Genomic DNA, 18,140 nt, shown 5'->3' with positions numbered 1-18,140 from the left:
CCCCATTCTTCATGGTGCATGCTCCCTGTCTGAACTGCTTTTATCAGGGACAACCCCACCACCACCACCAGTTACCTGGTCATGCCAAGGAGTCAGCTGTTCTCAAGAACAGAATGAGCACAGAAACCAGATTCTGCAGAAAGTTGTGTGTATTTGGGGCAGGGGAGGATTTATTTGGGTGCCCAGGATTTGGGACTCTCCAAAGGGCACTAAAGGATCCCTCAGCCCAGATGGAGTCAGAGATGGGGCTGCTTCTGGCTGGCTGTTGTGCTCTGAGAAGAGAGATTTATTTTTCTCCCAAACCCCCAACTGCCCCAGACTTGGGGCTGGAACTTAAGGATCAAAAGCCAAGTTTATTCCATGCTTGGGCAAATACTGCTGCTTAGGGAGGGTATGAAGACCAGAACCCAAGGTCCCCAAAGTGACTAAAGAGCTTGGGTTCCTGCACTGGCTCTGATACCCTAGCTTTCAAGATGCTTTCACAGATACACTCTCAATAATTGTCATTGTCGCAGTCACAGTAAGGGTGGGAATATGAGGTATAGGATTCCAAGACTCAGAGAGTACACCTAAGGCAGAAGGTGAAGTGCCCCACCCCAACCCTATCCCCCTCTCCCTTCTATGCAGGCAGAGCCACAAGGTAGCATGGTATTTTGGGGTTCTTGGTCAGAAACAGGAGGCTCCTGAAAGTTGTCATTCTGGATCTCTGATCTCAACAACATAGCACATCCCCCCTCCATTTCTCTAAATTTCTGCCTCTTTGCCTATGGCATATGCATCACCTGCAGGGCTTATTGAAAGGCAGGTTCTGGTCCAGTAGCTTGGGGGTAGAGCCTCAGATTCTACATTTCTAGCCAGCTCCTAGAGGATGCCCATGCAGCTGGTCTCAAGGCCTCAGAGCCTCCGTCTCCTGTGTAAAGTGGCTGGGGAAGGGGAGGGGGGCACACCTCAGCTCTAAGCCGCTCTCCAGGCCTCTCTCCTGGCCCTTGGAGAAGTGCCTCCTGGATTCAAATGACCAAGAAAAGAGGAATTAGAGAATGTGAGGGTGAAAGGAGACCCGAGGCCTATCCAGTGCAGAAAGAAACTTGTTCAAGGTCTCACATCATTTCAACTGTAATTGAAAAATAAAAATAAAAATAATTTTTTTTTAAAGATCTCACAGCATTTCAGTGACAAAGTTCTGACTCAGGCCTCCTACACAGGAAAAACAAAAGCTAGAAAAAAATATTCACTGAGGTGTTTGCTGTGCTTTCTCTGGGTCAACTATGGGTTCCTGTGATTTTCCCCCCTTTCTTTCTAACTTTTTTAAAAAAATAAATAAACGTGTGCCAATTTTGAATTAAGAAGAAAATTAATTTTAATAAAAGAAAATTCTCATAAGGTTCTTAGTGAATGAGATGATGTTTATGAATATGCTGAGTAAACTGTAACTACATAGCAGCTGCTTCATGTCATGGGTGTTGATTTCGTTCAGCTCAAACAGCCTGAATTCACTTCAGAAAAGTTACCCTTACCCTTCTGGGCACACAAATCACCAAGATGAGGAGGAGCGCCAACAATTTCACCATCCACTGCCAGGGCAGCAGCTTCCTGCTCCCCTTCACCTCTGCTGTCGGAACGAGAATCTTTTCCCTTAAACTGGGTAAGAAGGTGCCCTAATCCGTTTTCGTAGTAAATCACCGCGAGCCAATTCTGCTTTTGTTGCCGGTTTCCTAAGCTTAATTGCAAGCTAAGTTAATTTGAAAGAAAATAAATGTTACAGCTCTGGGGCGAAGTATAACGAGCCTTGGGCAATTAGGGAAGAACGCATCTAATTATCCAGGGCCCGGGGGCGCCTGCACACGACGCTGGGGTGCAGGGCCCAGAGAGGGGCAAACGATTTTTCAGGCTTCATAATAGGAAGTAGAATAAGAATTAAGAGAGGCTCACCTCCAGTCCCTCAACCCCCAGATGGGGAACCGGGAGGTCCTGTTCCACGGTTTGGGGATTCTCGGAGTTGGAATGTTCCAAGACACTGCAGTGAAATGTCCTCAAGATCCTACAGTCACTGCACCGGACGGTCTGCCCGAGCCCCCCACCCCCGGCAGTGTCGGGAGCCGGAGGGGTACTCGCTCGCCAGCGCAGCTTCAGTTCCAGCCAGGCCCGGGGAGTGGGGACAGGAGCTTCGGGTGTCTCTGGGCTGCGCGCGGGAGGCCGAGAAGGCTGACACCGTGTTCCCAACCCTTGCGGGTCCCCTTGTCTCTCCCAGTGCCCGCTGTACACACCCAGTTCCCTCCTCGCGCGTCCTCTCTGGGCACAGACCCTGCTTTTGGCACGATCTCACCTGTCGTCCTAGTTGACAAGGAGCGTGGTGGGCAAAGACCCGCGCAGTTCCCCACCCCATCTTCCTCGTTCCCGGAACTTGATTGTGATGTGCCAAGAGGCTTGAGGATGAGGCGGAGCTTTTTAATGTTAAAGCCATTCCTCCCTCCTGGGCTCGGTGCTTTACAGTTTACAAAGAGGTTTTTCGCTTTCTTGTCTTGTTTAACTGCAGGAGGACTCCGTTAAGGTAGGGGGTCACACATTCCCGTTCACAAATGAGGACACTGGAGAAGGGACTGGCTTAAGGTCAATGGTGCTGTTAAAGCACCGACTTGGTAATTAAAAAACAGAAAGGCCACACTCCTGTGGTAACCGAATGCACAGACCATCTTTTTCCAGCCCAAATTTGCTGACTAGGCTGTTAACAGCCAAGGACAAGAGTCCCTGGAGGGAGGGCTCTTAATTTCCGACCACTGTCAACTAGGCAAGGCATGGTGACTTCTGCCTAGGAGAGCCAAACTTTCTGGCTGTGCACGGAGCATCTTTGACTTTCATACCAGCAAGGATCCATATGGAGATGATGCCCAACACTAGACCTTTCCAAGGTCACAGGGCTAGGACTGGAACCTGGACCCACTAGTGGGCAGCAGGGTCAGTGTTGCAGCTGCCTTCTGCTTCCAGGTGGTCATTTACCACCACCCAAGTCGGGAAGGACCAGCATCTAGACCCGTGCTGTCCAGTCCAGTAGTCGTCTGCCACTCATACTATCCAACACTTGGCATGTGGCTAGTTCAAATTTGGACAAGTTGTAAGTGTAAAATACACTCCACATTTGGGAGACTTAGTATGAAAAAAGTAAAACATCTTAAGTTTTATGTTGATTATTTGTTGAAATGATAGTTTAGATATATTGGGTTGAATACAAAATATTAGTTGATCTTACTTGTTTCTTCCTATTTTATTGATGTGACTCCTAGAAAAACTTAAATTACACATGTATCTTGCACTCTATTTGTATTGGACAACACTGAATTAGACAAAGACCCGCCTGGACTGAATCACATTCACATGTTCGTGACCAGGACAGTGAAGTCCCCAAAATTAAAAGTGAAAAGTACCAGTGTTCTCAGTCTTCTTTCTCATGCATCCCCCACCCTTCCCTAGCAAGGTAGCTATGCAGAAAGAGGTCAAGTTTCTGCTGTCAGAATTCACTTGCTCAAATATTTTTTTAAAAAATTAAGACGGTTCATCCGAACACTCAGGTTTATCTGAAAGCTGCATCCAGGCCTCTGAAATACTTAACGCTAGATGTTTTTGCTCCAGGATAGAAACACACAAGATTTCTCAAGAGAAAGGAGGGAAAGTTGTTGGATTTTCTGATGTTAGTTAGCTTGCTGCTTAAAACAGACAAATGTATACCGAACAAAATTTAACATCCAGTTTCTTTCTAAAGCTTATTTCATCGGCCACCCCAATTAATTTTTCACTTTCCTTTTTGCAAGGGGAGGCTGCTGAGGTATGGCAGAGGGTGACAGCGAAGGAAGAGTCAACCCCATAAACTGAAAGCTGTCATCAGCGGGCTCCCCTGAATCCTTGTCATCTCTGAACTTGAGTTCAGCCACCGGGTCCAGGGCCACTTGATGAGAAGAAAAGTGTATAATGAACAAATGTATTTCTATCTGCCTCGTTGGAAAAACAGTATTTTAGGACCCAGATGAAACAGCTGCCAAATGATCAGCACATCATGCTCAAAAGATTCAAGAAATTTTGATATAATCACCCCCTGGAGCTAATCCAGGGACTTTAGAATAGATGCTTGCCATGAGCTCTGTTCTGATTCCCTGGAATAAGTTAGTTGAGGCCCTGGGTGGCCCACGGATGCTGCCAAATATGCAGGGCAGCATCCACGATGACGGGGCCGTGGGAGATCATACGAATCCCACAGCCCACTCGTATAACAGATGCGGAGCCTGGGGACGTGGGTGGTGGGACTGCCTCACACTGGGGAGCTGAGGCACAGTCCAGGCTCAGCCAGGTCTGCCATTCTCAGAGGCAGAGAACATCAACCCGAGGCCAAGCGAAGCAGAGCGATTTCTCCAATTAAAAACAAACAAACAAAACAAAACAAGAAAACAACAAAAAGCTACTTGTTTTGCAAACCTGTCTTCCTCACCTTAAGAAGGAAGACGCTACTGGAGCCTTTTATTGCGGCAACATAGTCAAAGGCACAAGAGGCCGAGCCCGAGTAAAAAGGCCCGCGTTTCGCGCAGTACAGGGAAGAGTGAAGTCGTGATTCCCCACAATTCGGATCCTAGCGTCTGGTGTAGACACTACGCTGCACCCCTTGAAAGGCATGTCCTTTGGCGCTTCCCCTGATTGAGCGTCCTTTTCCCCCCGTCCGTGGGCTGAGGCTGTCTTTCCCCACTTCCTTCTATTAACAGAGTAAACCAGGTGTGTACGCGATGCACTCAGAGGCTGTGCCTCTCCTGCCCACGGTCCCTTCTATGTGGTTCTCAATTCGGCCCTCTCCAGTCCTGTCCTCAGGTTTCGGGGATACTTTGTTCGTGTAAACTGCCGAGGCATCTATGAATTTTCGACCGTATGCTCGTCTCACATAGCAGACACGAAACGATCTACCCCACCAGGATAGGCGGCCACATGGCGAGCATGGTAGGCACTTGCACTGCCGCCTCCGAGCTGCCCACCAGGATTGTAGCAGGGCCCCAGCGCTCCAAACTGGCCAGGCGATGTGCGCCCATAGAAGTCCACTGCGGTCTCGACGCCGCCACTGCTGCCACCTGAGGGGGGCGATGCGGGACCCGCCAACCGGCCAGCAGCCGCGAAGAGGGCACTGCTGGCCCCTTGCGGGTAAGAGCCGTCCGGGCCAGCGTAGGCGGCCGCATAGGCGGAGGGGTTGGCAGGTCGGGCTCCTGCGCAGCCTGCGGGCTGGTAGCCGGTGGTCGTGGCAGAGGCGGCGGCCGAGGCAAAGGCGCAGGAACCGGCGGGTCCCGACGGCGCGGGGCCCAGCTCTGGGCTGAGCGGCCGCTCAGGCACCAGGCCGAAGACACGGCACGGGCCTGGAGAGGCAGCGGGGTAGTACACCGGAGGAGGCGCGGCGAGCGACGGCGGGGCATAGCCCGCGTAGACGGCACCAGGGTAAGGCGGGCGCGCAGCGGGCACCGCGCCCGGGAAGATGGCGGCGGCGGCGGCGGCAGCAGCGGCAGCGGCGGCTGCGGCGTCGTGCATGTAGGCCGGGTAAGTGGAGAGGTCCGAGCGCTTGAAACGCTTGCGGCGGCGCAGGAAGCTGCCGCTCTCGAACATGTCCTCGGCGTTGGGGTCGAGAGCCCAGTAGTTGCCCTTGCCCGGGCGACCGGCCTCGCGCGGGATCTTGAGGAAGCAGTCATTGAGCGTGAGGTTGTGGCGGATGCTGTTCTGCCACTTTTTGGGGTTGTCGCGGTAGAAGGGGAAACGCTCGGTGATGAACTTGTAGATGCCGCCCAGCGTCAGGCGGCGCTCCGGCGCGTGCGCTATGGCCATAGCGATGAGCGCTATGTAGCTGTAGGGCGGCTTCCCGCGCTGTAGGGGGCGCTTGCGTCGCCGCCCACCCGCGCCGCGGCCAGCAGCCTCGGCCGGGACCCCTACCCCAGCCTCACCGCGTTCCTCCTTCACGGCCGCCAGGGCTTCCGGCTGCGGTGGCGGCGGCGGTCCGCTTTCGGCAGTCATGGTGCAGCGGTCCCGCGTCCCCGCCGCGCGCTTCTGTCGAGGATCGCGGGCGGGTCTGAGAACTGTGGGGCCCGGCACACAGGGTCTGGGGAACGGACGCTGGGCCCCTCTGCGGAGAGCTCTGTGGGTCCTAGCGGGCTGGCACCCGGAGCCTAGCTTCTCCGGCAGGGGCGCGCTGGAGGCTTGGCACCCGCGGTTTCCGGACTGGCTCGGGGAGGACAGAGGCTCTGGAGTGTCCCGCCCACCAACAGCTCTGCTCGTGTTCTGGAGCTCGAGGCCAGGCGCCGGCAGTGGTGTTGGGACCGGGATGGAGCCCCGGTCGCGGGCTTAAGGGTCCTTTGCGCGCTGGTGGCAGGCAGTCAAGGGGTTTGGAAGTGGTGTTGGAGCTGGTGCGCCTGCAGCTGGTGGGTTTCCCGCTGATCTGAGGATGGCCGTCGAGGTCGTGCTTTGGGGCCGAAGGCCAGAAGAAAGGACAATTAGTGACGGCGTGAGCGCTGATGGGCGTCGCCTAGGCTGCGCCCCTGCGGCCCAGGCTGAGAATGGCGAGGAGGGCAAGGGGTCGAGGCGCCGGCGTCGAGGTGGCGCCGCGGGGCAGGCGGGGCAGGCGGGGCGGCCGGCGACTCCCTCTCCGCAGCGTTTGCCTCCACCACCAAGACCGCTGGCGAGGCTCTCCCCTGCCCAAACCCGGACCGGCTCCTCCCTCCACCGGCTTCTTCTCCTTAAAGGGGCCAGGGAACTTGGGGCGGCGCCCGTTCCCCGCCCGCCCCCCGACTGCCCGCCCCCTGGGCCCTGACGCATCTCCCCAGGTAGGAGCAGCTGTGGCGGCGGGCGGGAGCCCCAAACGTCAGAGCGGGGAGGGTGCTTGGAGAGCCCCCCCGAGCCGGCCTCCTCTGCGCGCGTCGACGGGGAGACTGAGCCCGGGAGAGGCCAGGGACTGTCTCGGGAGACCTCGGCGCCGGAACTCAAGGCTTCCGGACTTTTCCAACCTCTGTAGAGGGCTGGGACTCGCAGGTGAAAGAAAGGGCTTGTTTCACTTTTTGTCCGCAGAGGATGAGAACTGGCAGTGGGGGCGCTTGATTATTGTGAGGTGGAGAACCGGGAAAGAAGAAGACGTTCCAGGTGACTGGCTCCCAAGGTCTTTCAAGGATGTTGTGCAAAGCCCAGTCAAGGCTGGCCTGCCCGTTCCCCACCCAGTGCCTCATCTTTCAGGCGAGGATTCTGAGGCCCGTCAGCCCCGTGTCTGTTCGGACTGCGCTTCCCGATATGTGTCCTAGGTTCCTCGACTGTATGGAGCGTCTGCTTCTCTAGAGCTCTTCTGTTGCCGACTTTAAGGGAAAGGCTCCCCCAACTTGGAATCCTCTGTCTTTGGGTGACTCGAGACCCCTCTTTGTATGTATAGTAGAGAGGGGCGCACAGCTTTGAGGATGAAGGCTGGGCTTCTGCCCTCTCACGGTCACCTCTTCCTCCAGTTCTCCCTGGCCAGGGAGGGCTCCACGTGACCCCTAAGACCCCGGGGGCAGCCGAGCGACCCCTTCCTCAGCGGGGAGAGAGGGCTGCGAGGGGTACTCCGGGTGGGCGCGTCCCGGGAAAAGGGCGGGTTGACGCGACCCTTTTGCTCCGCGGGTGTCAGGTTTCTGAGTTCGTCTCCTGCTAGCCCCCGAAGACGAGCCTATGGCCTCTCCTGAGACTCCGCTCGGCGGGAGCCCGCCAGCCAGGGTTCGCTAAGTGGTCTTCCGAGAAAAGACCTTGGGAATGTCCCTTCCGCATCGCAAGACCTCAATTTTCTGCTCTGTGAATAGAGTTGGAGGGCATGTGCGGATCTCAGAGGCCCATCTACCCTTAGGATTCTGGACTTTGATGCCGACTCTAAAGGCTTTTGCCAAGACGCAGATCTCCGAGGGGCAGCGGGTGCAGGGCGGGTGGATCGGAGCAGCCGCACGATCTTCGGGGATTTTAGTCCTGCTTTTTCGTGGCGGTGAGCTGGGGGCGGGCTCAGCCCCGCCAAGCATTGGGCAACTGCCTTCGGAGGAAACAGGCAGAGAGCCTAGATCCTCGCTCCACCGACTTGGGCTGTGGAAGTGATTGCACGGTTTGTCAGACGACCTTTCTCAGCTGATGGGTGCTAGAACGACCGGGGTGGGGCTTTTCAACTCCCAGCTTCCTTCTTCCAAAGTAACACAGATGCGAAAATCCAGGTTTAATCCAGTTGTGTTTTTCCAAAATGAGGGGTGGGAGGGAACAAGTTTAAATTTTTAAAAATTCAACCGATTACATCATATCAATCTTATAATACTTGATTCTGTGGTTCTCTGTATTTCCAGGGTTCTAAGATTAAGATTTACAAATTTTGGGCTACTATCCTGACGTGATTTCATAAATCAAAGAATTCACATTCTGTAATTCTAAAATTCCATGACCAGAAGTCTAAATTCTTTTACTGTCACTACATTTTTGTGACTTTTAGCTTTTGGTGAAAGTGTAAAAGCGTATTTCTCATATTTTAAGAAACTGGGACTAAGATTTTGTGCCAGAAGATAGTGTACCACTCCTGGGAGATGCAGCTTCTTGAGATTTTAGATATTTTTGCAGTTCTGCAGTATATATTACTTAATTTGAATTTCTGTCTAGGAATGTCTGATTGGAAAATTTGGTTCCTATAAATCCACAACTCTCTTCTTCCTTAATCTCAAAATGTTAGCACTGGATCGTACTATTCTTTAACTCAGAAAATGTAATTCTAATAATTCTTGTAATATTCATGATCAGTGACTTTGATTGGCCATGACTTTGACTTGGTCCCATGAGTTTATGATTCTCTACTTTTAAGCTCCAGTGACTAAAGCTGAAAGCCTCCATGTTTCAGCATTTCTCGATCCTCAATGTTTGTTGTCTGTGCACCCATTCTTCTAGAATTCCGATTCCCCTTTCTCAAACTTCACTGCTGCTATCCAGCAGACAAAGAGTTAGCATCCGGAGATTAGAATTCCTAGGATTCTAAGATTTTCATGAACAAAGGATTCTAAAGATTCCGGTCCATAAATGTTTTATTCCAATGATGAATTTGAAAATTCTGTACTTTGAAGATTCTATGAGTACAAGATGTAAAATTTGAATGAAAGGATTTAATGAATGAACTGGGACAGTTTACCCGTTTGGTTCAAAACTATACAAAAAGATTCCCTTGGTGCCTGGATCCCTGCTTTTCTTTGGTCAGATTTTTCCCTCTTCTCTGACAAGGTGCTACTTAATGTTTTTAGGGGTAACAGACCTCATTGGGAACCACTTGAAAGCTACCGAGTAGGTTCCAGCCCCTTGGAAACCATTCTCCTGGTCCAGCAGGGGTGGGTTGGCATTGGTGGGTGACTTATATCTTCTTTGGGTCTCCCTTTAGTCCTGTCTGGGGATCCAGAACCCTTTGGAAAAACCTGCCCCTTTGAAGGCCATTTCATGTGCAATTTGGGGGTGGGGTGGGGGTGTGGAGGAGTGCTGGTGGTCTGTAGAAGCCTCAGGAAGCTTTTCCTCTATGACTTCTTTCCCGGGTTTTGAAGTGCCCAGAAGGGTCTGTAAATATAAAGGAGAAGATCCAAGGAGTCAAGGAAAATTCCTCCTGTCCCTTGATCCTGATGCCCCTTTATGCAGATGCAGAGGTAACCAGCCCTTCTTAAGGAAACTAGGCCCAAATTGGAAAGGGACTGGCTTAAACTCTCGCAGAGGAGGTTCTGCACTGAAAGGGAAACTTAGGTTTGGGGGCTCCTTACCTGCTGGGCGGCAGCCTCTCCTCTTTTCCTGAGTTCTCAAAGCCTTGCTTGTGCTTAATGGCCCACCTCGGACCACTTAGCCTTGCACCTTACCTAGTGACAACGGAAACTCCAGGTCCCATTGCTTGCAAATCACGCCCAAGAACCTGGGTACAGCTGCAACATAGGCAGGGTCAGTGGCTGTATGGCGTCAGAGAGCATTAGAGCAATACATTGCCGGGAAGGGGGCCCGGTGTCACACAGCACTGCCCCCCATTGCAGCAGTGCCACCGGGTAAGGGCTCCAATTCTAGTTAGCTCCTTATGGGCGCAGCAGCCTTGAGCCACCGGCAGCCCTTCTTAGGCTTCGGTTTCCTCGGTCTGTTAAGTGGGGGTATTCCCAACCTGTTGTCTGTCTTCCAGGGAGTTGAGAGGATGAAGTGGGGCGCATCAGCAACCCGTGATCGTTTTCTTCCTTTTTGGAATTGTTTTCAGGGTGAACTTGGATGTGGACAAAAGACAAATTGGGGAAAATTGAAGTCGTACCCACGCACAGGCAGAGATGAGATGCCTCCACCTGGAAGTAGCAGTCGATTAAAGTAAAATGTTTTCAGCGTTCTGGCGGGTGTGGGTGTGGATGGGTTTGGCTTCTTCCTGCTCCTTGAGACCCTGCGCGGTGCGGGGACCCCCGGAGCTCTGGAGCTCGGCCGGGGCACCGCGGCTTCGGGTGCTTTGTTGCCATTGGTTCACTTAAACGCCGTGAACGGATAATTGTCATCACGGGGGGATCAAATGAAGAGCTGGGGCCCAGAGAAAAGAGCCTTCTGCTTCCCACCACCAGCCCCCGGCTCATCTCTAGGAAGCACCGAGTGTTTTTCCTCCACTCTTCCTGCTCCGATGCCCTCTCCTAGCCCTGCCCGCGAGGCGGGTCCTCAGAGTGGGGAGCTGGACGCTCAGGAGCCAGCTCGGAGCTCAGTGACGGCGACAAGAAGGGCAGCCTGGCTCTGAGAGAGCCTGGACTTGTCCGACCGTGTACAGCGAGTCAGGGGTCCAGCGAAGCCTGAGCCAGGGCCTGGGCTTTGCCTCCCCCCCCCCCCGCCCCCCGTTATTCCTCCAAGCTGTCATTGGCGCTCTGCGAGCTTTCCAGAGCCTAAGACCGAGGGGCGCCAGGCACGACCGTGCTCAGACCGAGCCAGGCCCCGAGGTGAAAGAGAGCTCTGCGTGAGCGATGGGCTTTCTTGGGAAAGCCGTGGCCAGGGGCAGGCGGCGGTGGCGGCGGTCAGGCACATGTTGGTTCAATTCTGGGACCCGGAGCACAAGAGCAGCCCTGTGGGGTCGTCGGACATCCATCCGGGTTTCTTGAGTTCACTGCGCTCTTTGCACATCTTTGGGACTCCGAGAAGCCCGGAATTTGCACGGAAGACTGTGGATGTTCATTTCGGACGATAGAGTTCAGGGTTTGCAGGCAATCCCGCAAAGGCAAAGTGCGCTAGCCTGGATTTCAACTCAACCACCTGAGGCACAGGACTTGTTCCCCCTGCCCAGGCCAGGTTCTGTGCGGACCCCCGGCCTCTGATTGGGATCCCTGACTCCTCCAGCTGGCAATGCGGCCATCAGGGCAGCTCGCACCGCAGCTGCAGCTCAGTCTTGGCTCCCGGGGTGGGGGCTGAGATGGGGATGAGTTGGGTACGAGCTTGACAGGGTATCTCCGGCAGGTCCCCCGAAGACCGGAAGACCCCTGCTGGGCTGGCTGGTTGCTCAGTCCCCATGGCATGAGGCGACAACTGTGCGGGCGCGGGAAATCGGAAGTCACTTGGACCTGGCTCCCGGGTGGGCAGCTCAGCTTTTTTCTGGACCCTTTCCTTTGGGTATTTTTGGGTCTCTTTCTCTGTTTAAAGGCTTGTGTGTGTGTCTCATTCGGGCTCACCGTCCGTCTCTTGGCCTCAGTGTATGAATCTGCTTGCACACATCCTCCCTTTCTGGGCACCTTGCCCCAGTCACTACTGAAGAGAGCCCGCAGGTGGGAAGGGAGCTGGTTCCAACTCCAGCAAGACCCAGCTGCCATATCAGCCTCTCCCCTCCTGGAGGCTGGTGTGGACAGTGGCAAGGTCAGGACAGACTGATGTCCACCCAGGAGGACAGTGGAGCAGGTAGGAGTAATGATCTTCCCGCCTTTCTGCCCAAGGGCCTCTGGAGCCCTCCCCTCCCTCTGCTCTGCTGAGCCTGGCCCAGGGACTGGTGGGTGAAACAGGATTGCACTGTGCCAACTTTCTGGACAAGTCTAAGGCTCCAAACTGTCCTCCCCAGCCAGGTGTTGTCTGTTGCTGCCCAAAGGCCCTCAATGGCTCCCCTTCACCCAAGGCAAGATCAAGTGCATTTTCCCTGGCCTGGCACTTTTCCCTATACAATGCAGCCCCTTCTCACCCTTCTGGTCTCCCTTAGTCTTCCTTGCCCCTAGCTTCAGAGGACTCCTCAGCAAGTGCTCTTCAGCTCTCTTGCATTAGTTCATACCCTCGGCCTGAAAAAGCTCCCTGTGCTCCCCCATCCAGCTCAAATGTCTCCTCTTTTGGGAAGTCCTCCCGGATCTGCCTTCATAGGTCAAACATTCCCTCTTTGAGCATGCCCCAGCATGTTTGGATCTTGGCACTTGTCACACTTTTTTTTTTTTTTTTTTTTTTTGGTGTAATGATTTGGTTATATGATTGTTTCTGTTCTTTGAGAGCTCCTCAATGGCAGGAAGAATGGCTTCGTGCAACTGGGTCCCTGAGTCACCAGCATAGGGCTTGGCCCAAGGCACAACATGGCGCTGCTGTGATAGCCAATTATTTAGAATTACCTAGTCCTGGGTCAGTTTCTTTGCTTCTTTCTAGCCCTGTGACCTTTGGCCACTTAGCCACTCTGAGTCTCAACTTTTCAGTCTATAAAATGGGAATAATACTGATGTGATAAGAACTGTGAAGATTACTAATATTAACTGCAAACACACAAAAACTTTTATGTGCAGACACTGTTTTAAGCACTTTACATACATAAATACACTAACATTATCAGGAGATCTGGGGGCAGGTCTCAGGCCTGTCACTAACTGTATTGGGGGTACATCCAGGAGAACATGAAGAACACTGGATCTAGAAGGCACGATGACTGGATATGTCATCTAGGCAGGCAAGCAGTTGCAAAAGAACCCAGAAGCAGAGGTCTCACAGGTAATAGGGAGGGCACGAGGGAAGGTTCATACTCAGAACAGCATCTTTTATCCAAGATTCACGTACAGAGGCCTTTGGGATGACCCTGGGGCCATCTTAGAGGGACAGTTTGGCCAACTTTGCCCTACTGGGCTAAGCTCTAAGGGTCTCACAGGAGCACTGGAGCTCCCTGGTGTCCTTTAAATTTAGGGCTTTGAGTCTGCCTGCAGCCCTGGTTTTCTGCCCAGGCAGATCTGGCCCAACCTTTTGGCAGGAGGGTTGGGGAAAGCTTCAGCATTGGGATGGGCATAATCAGAGGCATAGTCTTCAGTCCTGAAGCCACCCATGTGCTACCACCCAGTAGGGTTAGGACTCCAGGATCCACAGGGCAGGTTAGGGGGTATGGGCTTGCCCTCCTGATATGGGTTTGGGCATACTCCGGGAGTAGGGAAGAGGTGAGAGACTGCTTCTGTGGTCCCCTTAGGGAACCTCACCCTTGCTGGGTGATGTATGTGGCTCCTCTGTCTTCCCTGAGCCCTAGCCAGGACAAACTGGCTCCAGTTGGTAGGACCAAACAGACTGTTGGAACTTGGCTCTGGGTCAGTAGAATAACAACAGTGAAGCCTCTTACCCTTTCATGGTAGCTGGGCAATTAGATTACTACCAATATCATTGATATAGATGATGCTTCTATGAATGGCTTTGTATAAAGAGCTTTTTATTTGTTTTGAAATATCCTAAGACAAAGTCCTAAAAACAAGACTTATGGGGCCTGGAATACTTTCATTATTCTTAGTATAGTGCCACCAAATTGTCTCCAAGGACATCTAGCAATGCTTCTATCATTTCCTTTTCAAAGTTCTAGCATTTTCATAGACCACCTACTATTTCCCATATGTGGTTTGTAGAACTGCCTCTGATTGTCAGAGCATATGCTTGCCAGAGATGATTGACATTGATTTTACCCAATGAGTGAGTAAAACAATCAAAGTGTAGGAAAGTGGCTCCACCTCTTTCTCCAGGTTTTCTTTGCTGGCCACTTAGTACTCCTCCCTTGGGAACTGGTTTCTGTCATTTATGGTATTGAAAAAAACCTAAGCTAACAGTGATAAAGATTTCCACCAAGAGAAGGAAAGAGTATGTGCTTTGCACCACATCCTAGTCGTCGGCAGCCATCCGTCTCGAGAGACGATGGTGTAGCTTCTTAAGAGTCTATCTGCACCGCTGAGAATGGCTGTGCAGTCCAACTCGGGAGTGACACGGTATCTGTCTCCTCCCGTGTTGAATCGACATCTTGTGATGACGCTGGAGTGTCCTCTCCAGTGAAGCTGAAGCTACAGAGCCTGGGCAGGGTGATATGGAGGGTCTGCTGTTGCCCATGCAGCAGACCCCCCCTCTCCGCAGCTGAAGGGTCCAAGGGAAAGACGGAGTCAATACAGCTTGGCTTCAGGTGCGCCGCAGGAGTTGCTGGTGTTGACTACAACGTTAAACCGCCTTAGGGACTCTGGCTCCGGATTTTCTGTCGGGGTTTACTCCCTTAGCCTTTCCCCTGAAGAGGTATGCCGCAAGGCAGCGGAGGTTTTTTGGAGTCAGAGTTTTCCTTCTCTGATGTGCCCTGACTGGAAGATCGAACCAGCGACACTTAGCTCGCAGGCCGACGCTCAATCCACTGAGCCAAACCAGCCAGGGTACCACATCCTAGTAGTGTTTAGCATTTTATCAATAATTTAGAAGAAGACCTAGAAGGCAAGCTGAATGAGCTTGTGGCTGACCACACTGAGGTGCTGATGCTGGTAGCTGACAGTTGCAAGACTTGGAACAATGGCCCGGTTGGGAGACCGAGCCAAAACCAACAAGAAGACATTTAAAAAACTGTTATGAAAACATTGTAACATTACAGGTGACAAAACAGAAAGAAAAAAGTCACCCACATGCCAATTACCTGTATCATTCATCTACTAGGTTTTTCTATGTTCTATTTTTTCTCTTTTGTGTTTGTACACACATATATACTCATATGTTTACATAGGTGTAACTGTAGTGTATATACAATTCTGTAGTCTTTATACATAGTGCATTTGCATTGTTTTGTAAACATAACTATATGTTGCCCTTTACTTCCCATTTTCATCTGTAATTGTGAATGAAAAGGTCTAGTGCTGATTTAACCCTTTTGTGGTAGCTATGCAATTAGGTAAGTTCCAATATCTTTGATATAGGTGATGCTGCTATGAATGTGTTTGTATAAGTATAGTTTTATTTATTTTGAAATAGCCTTAAGTCAAATTCCAAAGCTTGAGATTCATAGGGCCAGGAACATTTCTATGGTTCTTAATATAGTGCTACCAAATTGTCTCCAAGATGTCTTAAAACTCACCACAATCAAGATAATTAACCTCAATCACCCCCAAAATTTTCCTCCTCATCCCCACTATCCACAGGCAATCACTGATTTACTTACTATAGACTAGTTTTATAGAATTTTATATAAATGGAATAACACAGTGTATTCTTTTTGTCTGACTGCTTTCACTCAGGACACTATTTTGATTCTTATTCATGTTGTGATATCAATAGTCAAGTCCTCTTTTTTTTTTTTTTTTTTTTTTTTTTTGCTAAGTGGCATTCCATTATATGGATACATCACAATTTGTTTATCCATTCGTTTATTGATGGACATTTGGGTTGTTTCCATTTTTGGCTATTACAAAGAAAGCTGCTTTGAATAGTTGTGTACAAGTCTTTGTGTGGACATATGTTTTCACTTCTCTCAAGTAAAATGCCTAGGAGAGAAATGTCTGGGTCAGATGGGAGGTGTATGTTTAAATTTTAAAGAAATTGCCAAACTGTTTTCACAAAATGGCTGTATTTCTTTTATTTCCACTAGTGGTATATGAGAGTTCTGGTTGCTTCACCTCCTTACCAACACTTGATATGTTCAATCTTTTATTTTTATTTTTTCTAATGTATTAAGATTTATTTCTTGTACATTCTTGAAAGAACTTGGGAAATACATGAACATATCACTTAATTTTACACAAGAACTACAAAGGGTAAGAAAGCCAAGATTTGAACAGCATTTAGATTTTCTATTTTTCTCCATTGATCACAACTTACTTAAAGCTCATTTCTTTTACATTTCTGGAGACATGGCTATAGCAATACCATGTTGTCTTTTTACAGATGACAACATAAGATGGACGGTTTCACATTTTGTTTTCCAAAACAACAAAACTCTTCCTCTGAAAGCTCCTTAGAGCATTATATGGACGACCAATATCATTCATAAATATGGAGATTTGGAAGCTAATTAAAGCTATACTAAAAAATATTTGAATAATACATGTCAACAAATAAAAGAACAGATTTTCAAGTTACACATATAAAAGAGGAACAGAGGCATATATTTTGTGTTCCTTTCACCCTCATCTCAGACCTAAATTCTGTGAACACAAACTGCTTCTTCCAACAATGCGTGAGGAAACTATCCCTGACTTTCTAGGTATGGGAGGAGCTGTTGGGCTTGGCCTTAGAACTGGCAGTGGTCACAGAAGTCGAGACAGACCTGGCTGAAGTTCTGGCCTGGGTTCTCTCTTCATCTTGCAATGCTTCCTCATACTGAGATGGGAAAGAACTTGGGTCAGTCCCATGAACCTTGGCCAGAAACTCTAGGACTTGCATCTTGGTGGTTTCAGCATGGGCCCTCAGGCCTCACAGGAATTTAAGTTGTGCGGGCTCACTGTTGGCCACCTGCTGGTATTATACTTCAGGTATTCCTCCTCCATAAAATGGTTTGTGATGAGCTTCCTGTGCTTCCCAAAGATGTAGCGCTTCCTCCAAAGATATAACCCCATCACACTCAGAACTTGCCAGACCTCCTCTCCAGGGGCACGGTTGCCCTTCATGAAGATCACACCCAGGATATGTATCAGGATGCCAGTTTTGGGCACTCCCTTCACACCATGCTGCATCCCATCATTGGTGAGTCCCATTTTGATGAGGACAGCATAGCAGTGGTTGGTGGGATCTACTTCCTTCACATCAAGGCCAAAGATTATCTTCGTGCATGCAGAGGATCCCAAGAAGATCTCAATGAAGCAGTCTTCATACTCTTTACTGACAATATTCAGCATAACTGCCTCGGTTATTGGCTCTTTTATTTGATACTTGAGTGGCAGAAAATTCACCAATGAAGTTGTATTTTCCTTTCAAGATTTTATCCATTGCTAGAGAGAGGGGAAGGGAGGGAGGGAAAGAGGGAGGGAAACATTGATGTGAGAGAAAAACATCAATCAGTTGCTTCTCGTAGATGCCTGACTTGGGACCCAACACACAACCCAGGCATGTGCCTCAATTGGAAATCCAACAGATAACATTTTGCTTAGTGGAATGACGCCCAACCAACTGAGCCACACCAGTCAGGGCTAAAACGACATTTTCATCTAGAGCATCTATGGGCACTGTCTTGGGCTCAAGCCTTGCCTCTGAGGTACTACTAGAGCCCTCACAAGATTTACTTGATGAGGTGACTGGGGTGGTAATGGAGGAGGAGTGGAAACTCTGAGGACTCTCAGGAGTACTGAGGATACCAGCATCAGGAGCCTCCTTCGAACTGCCAGACATTGGATGGTGGGAGGAGAGACAGGTTTCCTCCAGAGCCTTGGATTCCTGTGCAACCTCCAGGCCCTGGGTCTCAACTGTGGGTCTGAAGGGGTCGATCAGGTGAGCGTTGTGGATTATTCTGACAAACAACCATGATGGCCTTGAGGGTGACAGTAATCAGTAGTGTGAACAGGAAGGCAAAGGGGGGCTGGGAGCAGGGGAGATCATTGCCTGACACTCAGCAGTACTGGGGCCCTTCCCTAGATGGAGTAGAATCTGCCACGCCTCAGATTGAGATACATTCAGTCTTTTAAATTTTGCCCTTTTTAGGAGTGTGTAGTGATAATCTCATTGTAGCTTTAATTTGTATTTCCCTCATGACTAATAATATAATTATTATCTATTGCTATGTAACAAATTATCCCAAAATTAGTGGCTTAAAACAACAAACATTTATTATCTCACAGTTTCAATGGGCCAGGAATTTGGGTGCAGCTTAGCTGGGTGCGGCTAGCAGAATTGACCCACCTGAGCTTAAAGTTGCTTTGGAGTAGTGCTGAATATAGGAAAATGGGAGAGAAGAAGAAATCAAA

At 50.4% G+C, this 18,140-nt stretch overlaps 1 protein-coding gene and 1 pseudogene across 1 annotated transcript; both read right to left on the bottom strand.

Moving 5' to 3' along the window:
* Positions 1-4,458: 4,458 nt before the first annotated feature.
* FOXE1 (forkhead box E1) lies at positions 4,459-6,701 on the bottom strand. The gene has a single exon (XM_090275928.1). The coding sequence runs from the start codon at positions 6,022-6,024 to the stop codon at positions 4,912-4,914; it is 1,113 nt and encodes a 370-aa protein (XP_090132054.1). The 5' UTR covers positions 6,025-6,701; the 3' UTR covers positions 4,459-4,911.
* Positions 6,702-11,373: 4,672 nt separating this feature from the next.
* Positions 11,374-17,701, bottom strand: LOC150013427 (melanoma-associated antigen B16-like; annotated as a pseudogene).
* Between the last annotated feature and the right edge of the window lie 439 nt (positions 17,702-18,140).

Source organism: Furipterus horrens, unplaced genomic scaffold (genome assembly GCF_987537825.1).
Source record: "Furipterus horrens unplaced genomic scaffold, mFurHor1.1.pri manual_scaffold_4, whole genome shotgun sequence".
Taxonomy (NCBI): domain Eukaryota; kingdom Metazoa; phylum Chordata; class Mammalia; order Chiroptera; family Furipteridae; genus Furipterus; species Furipterus horrens.
This window is presented reverse-complemented; position numbering and strand designations above follow the sequence as displayed.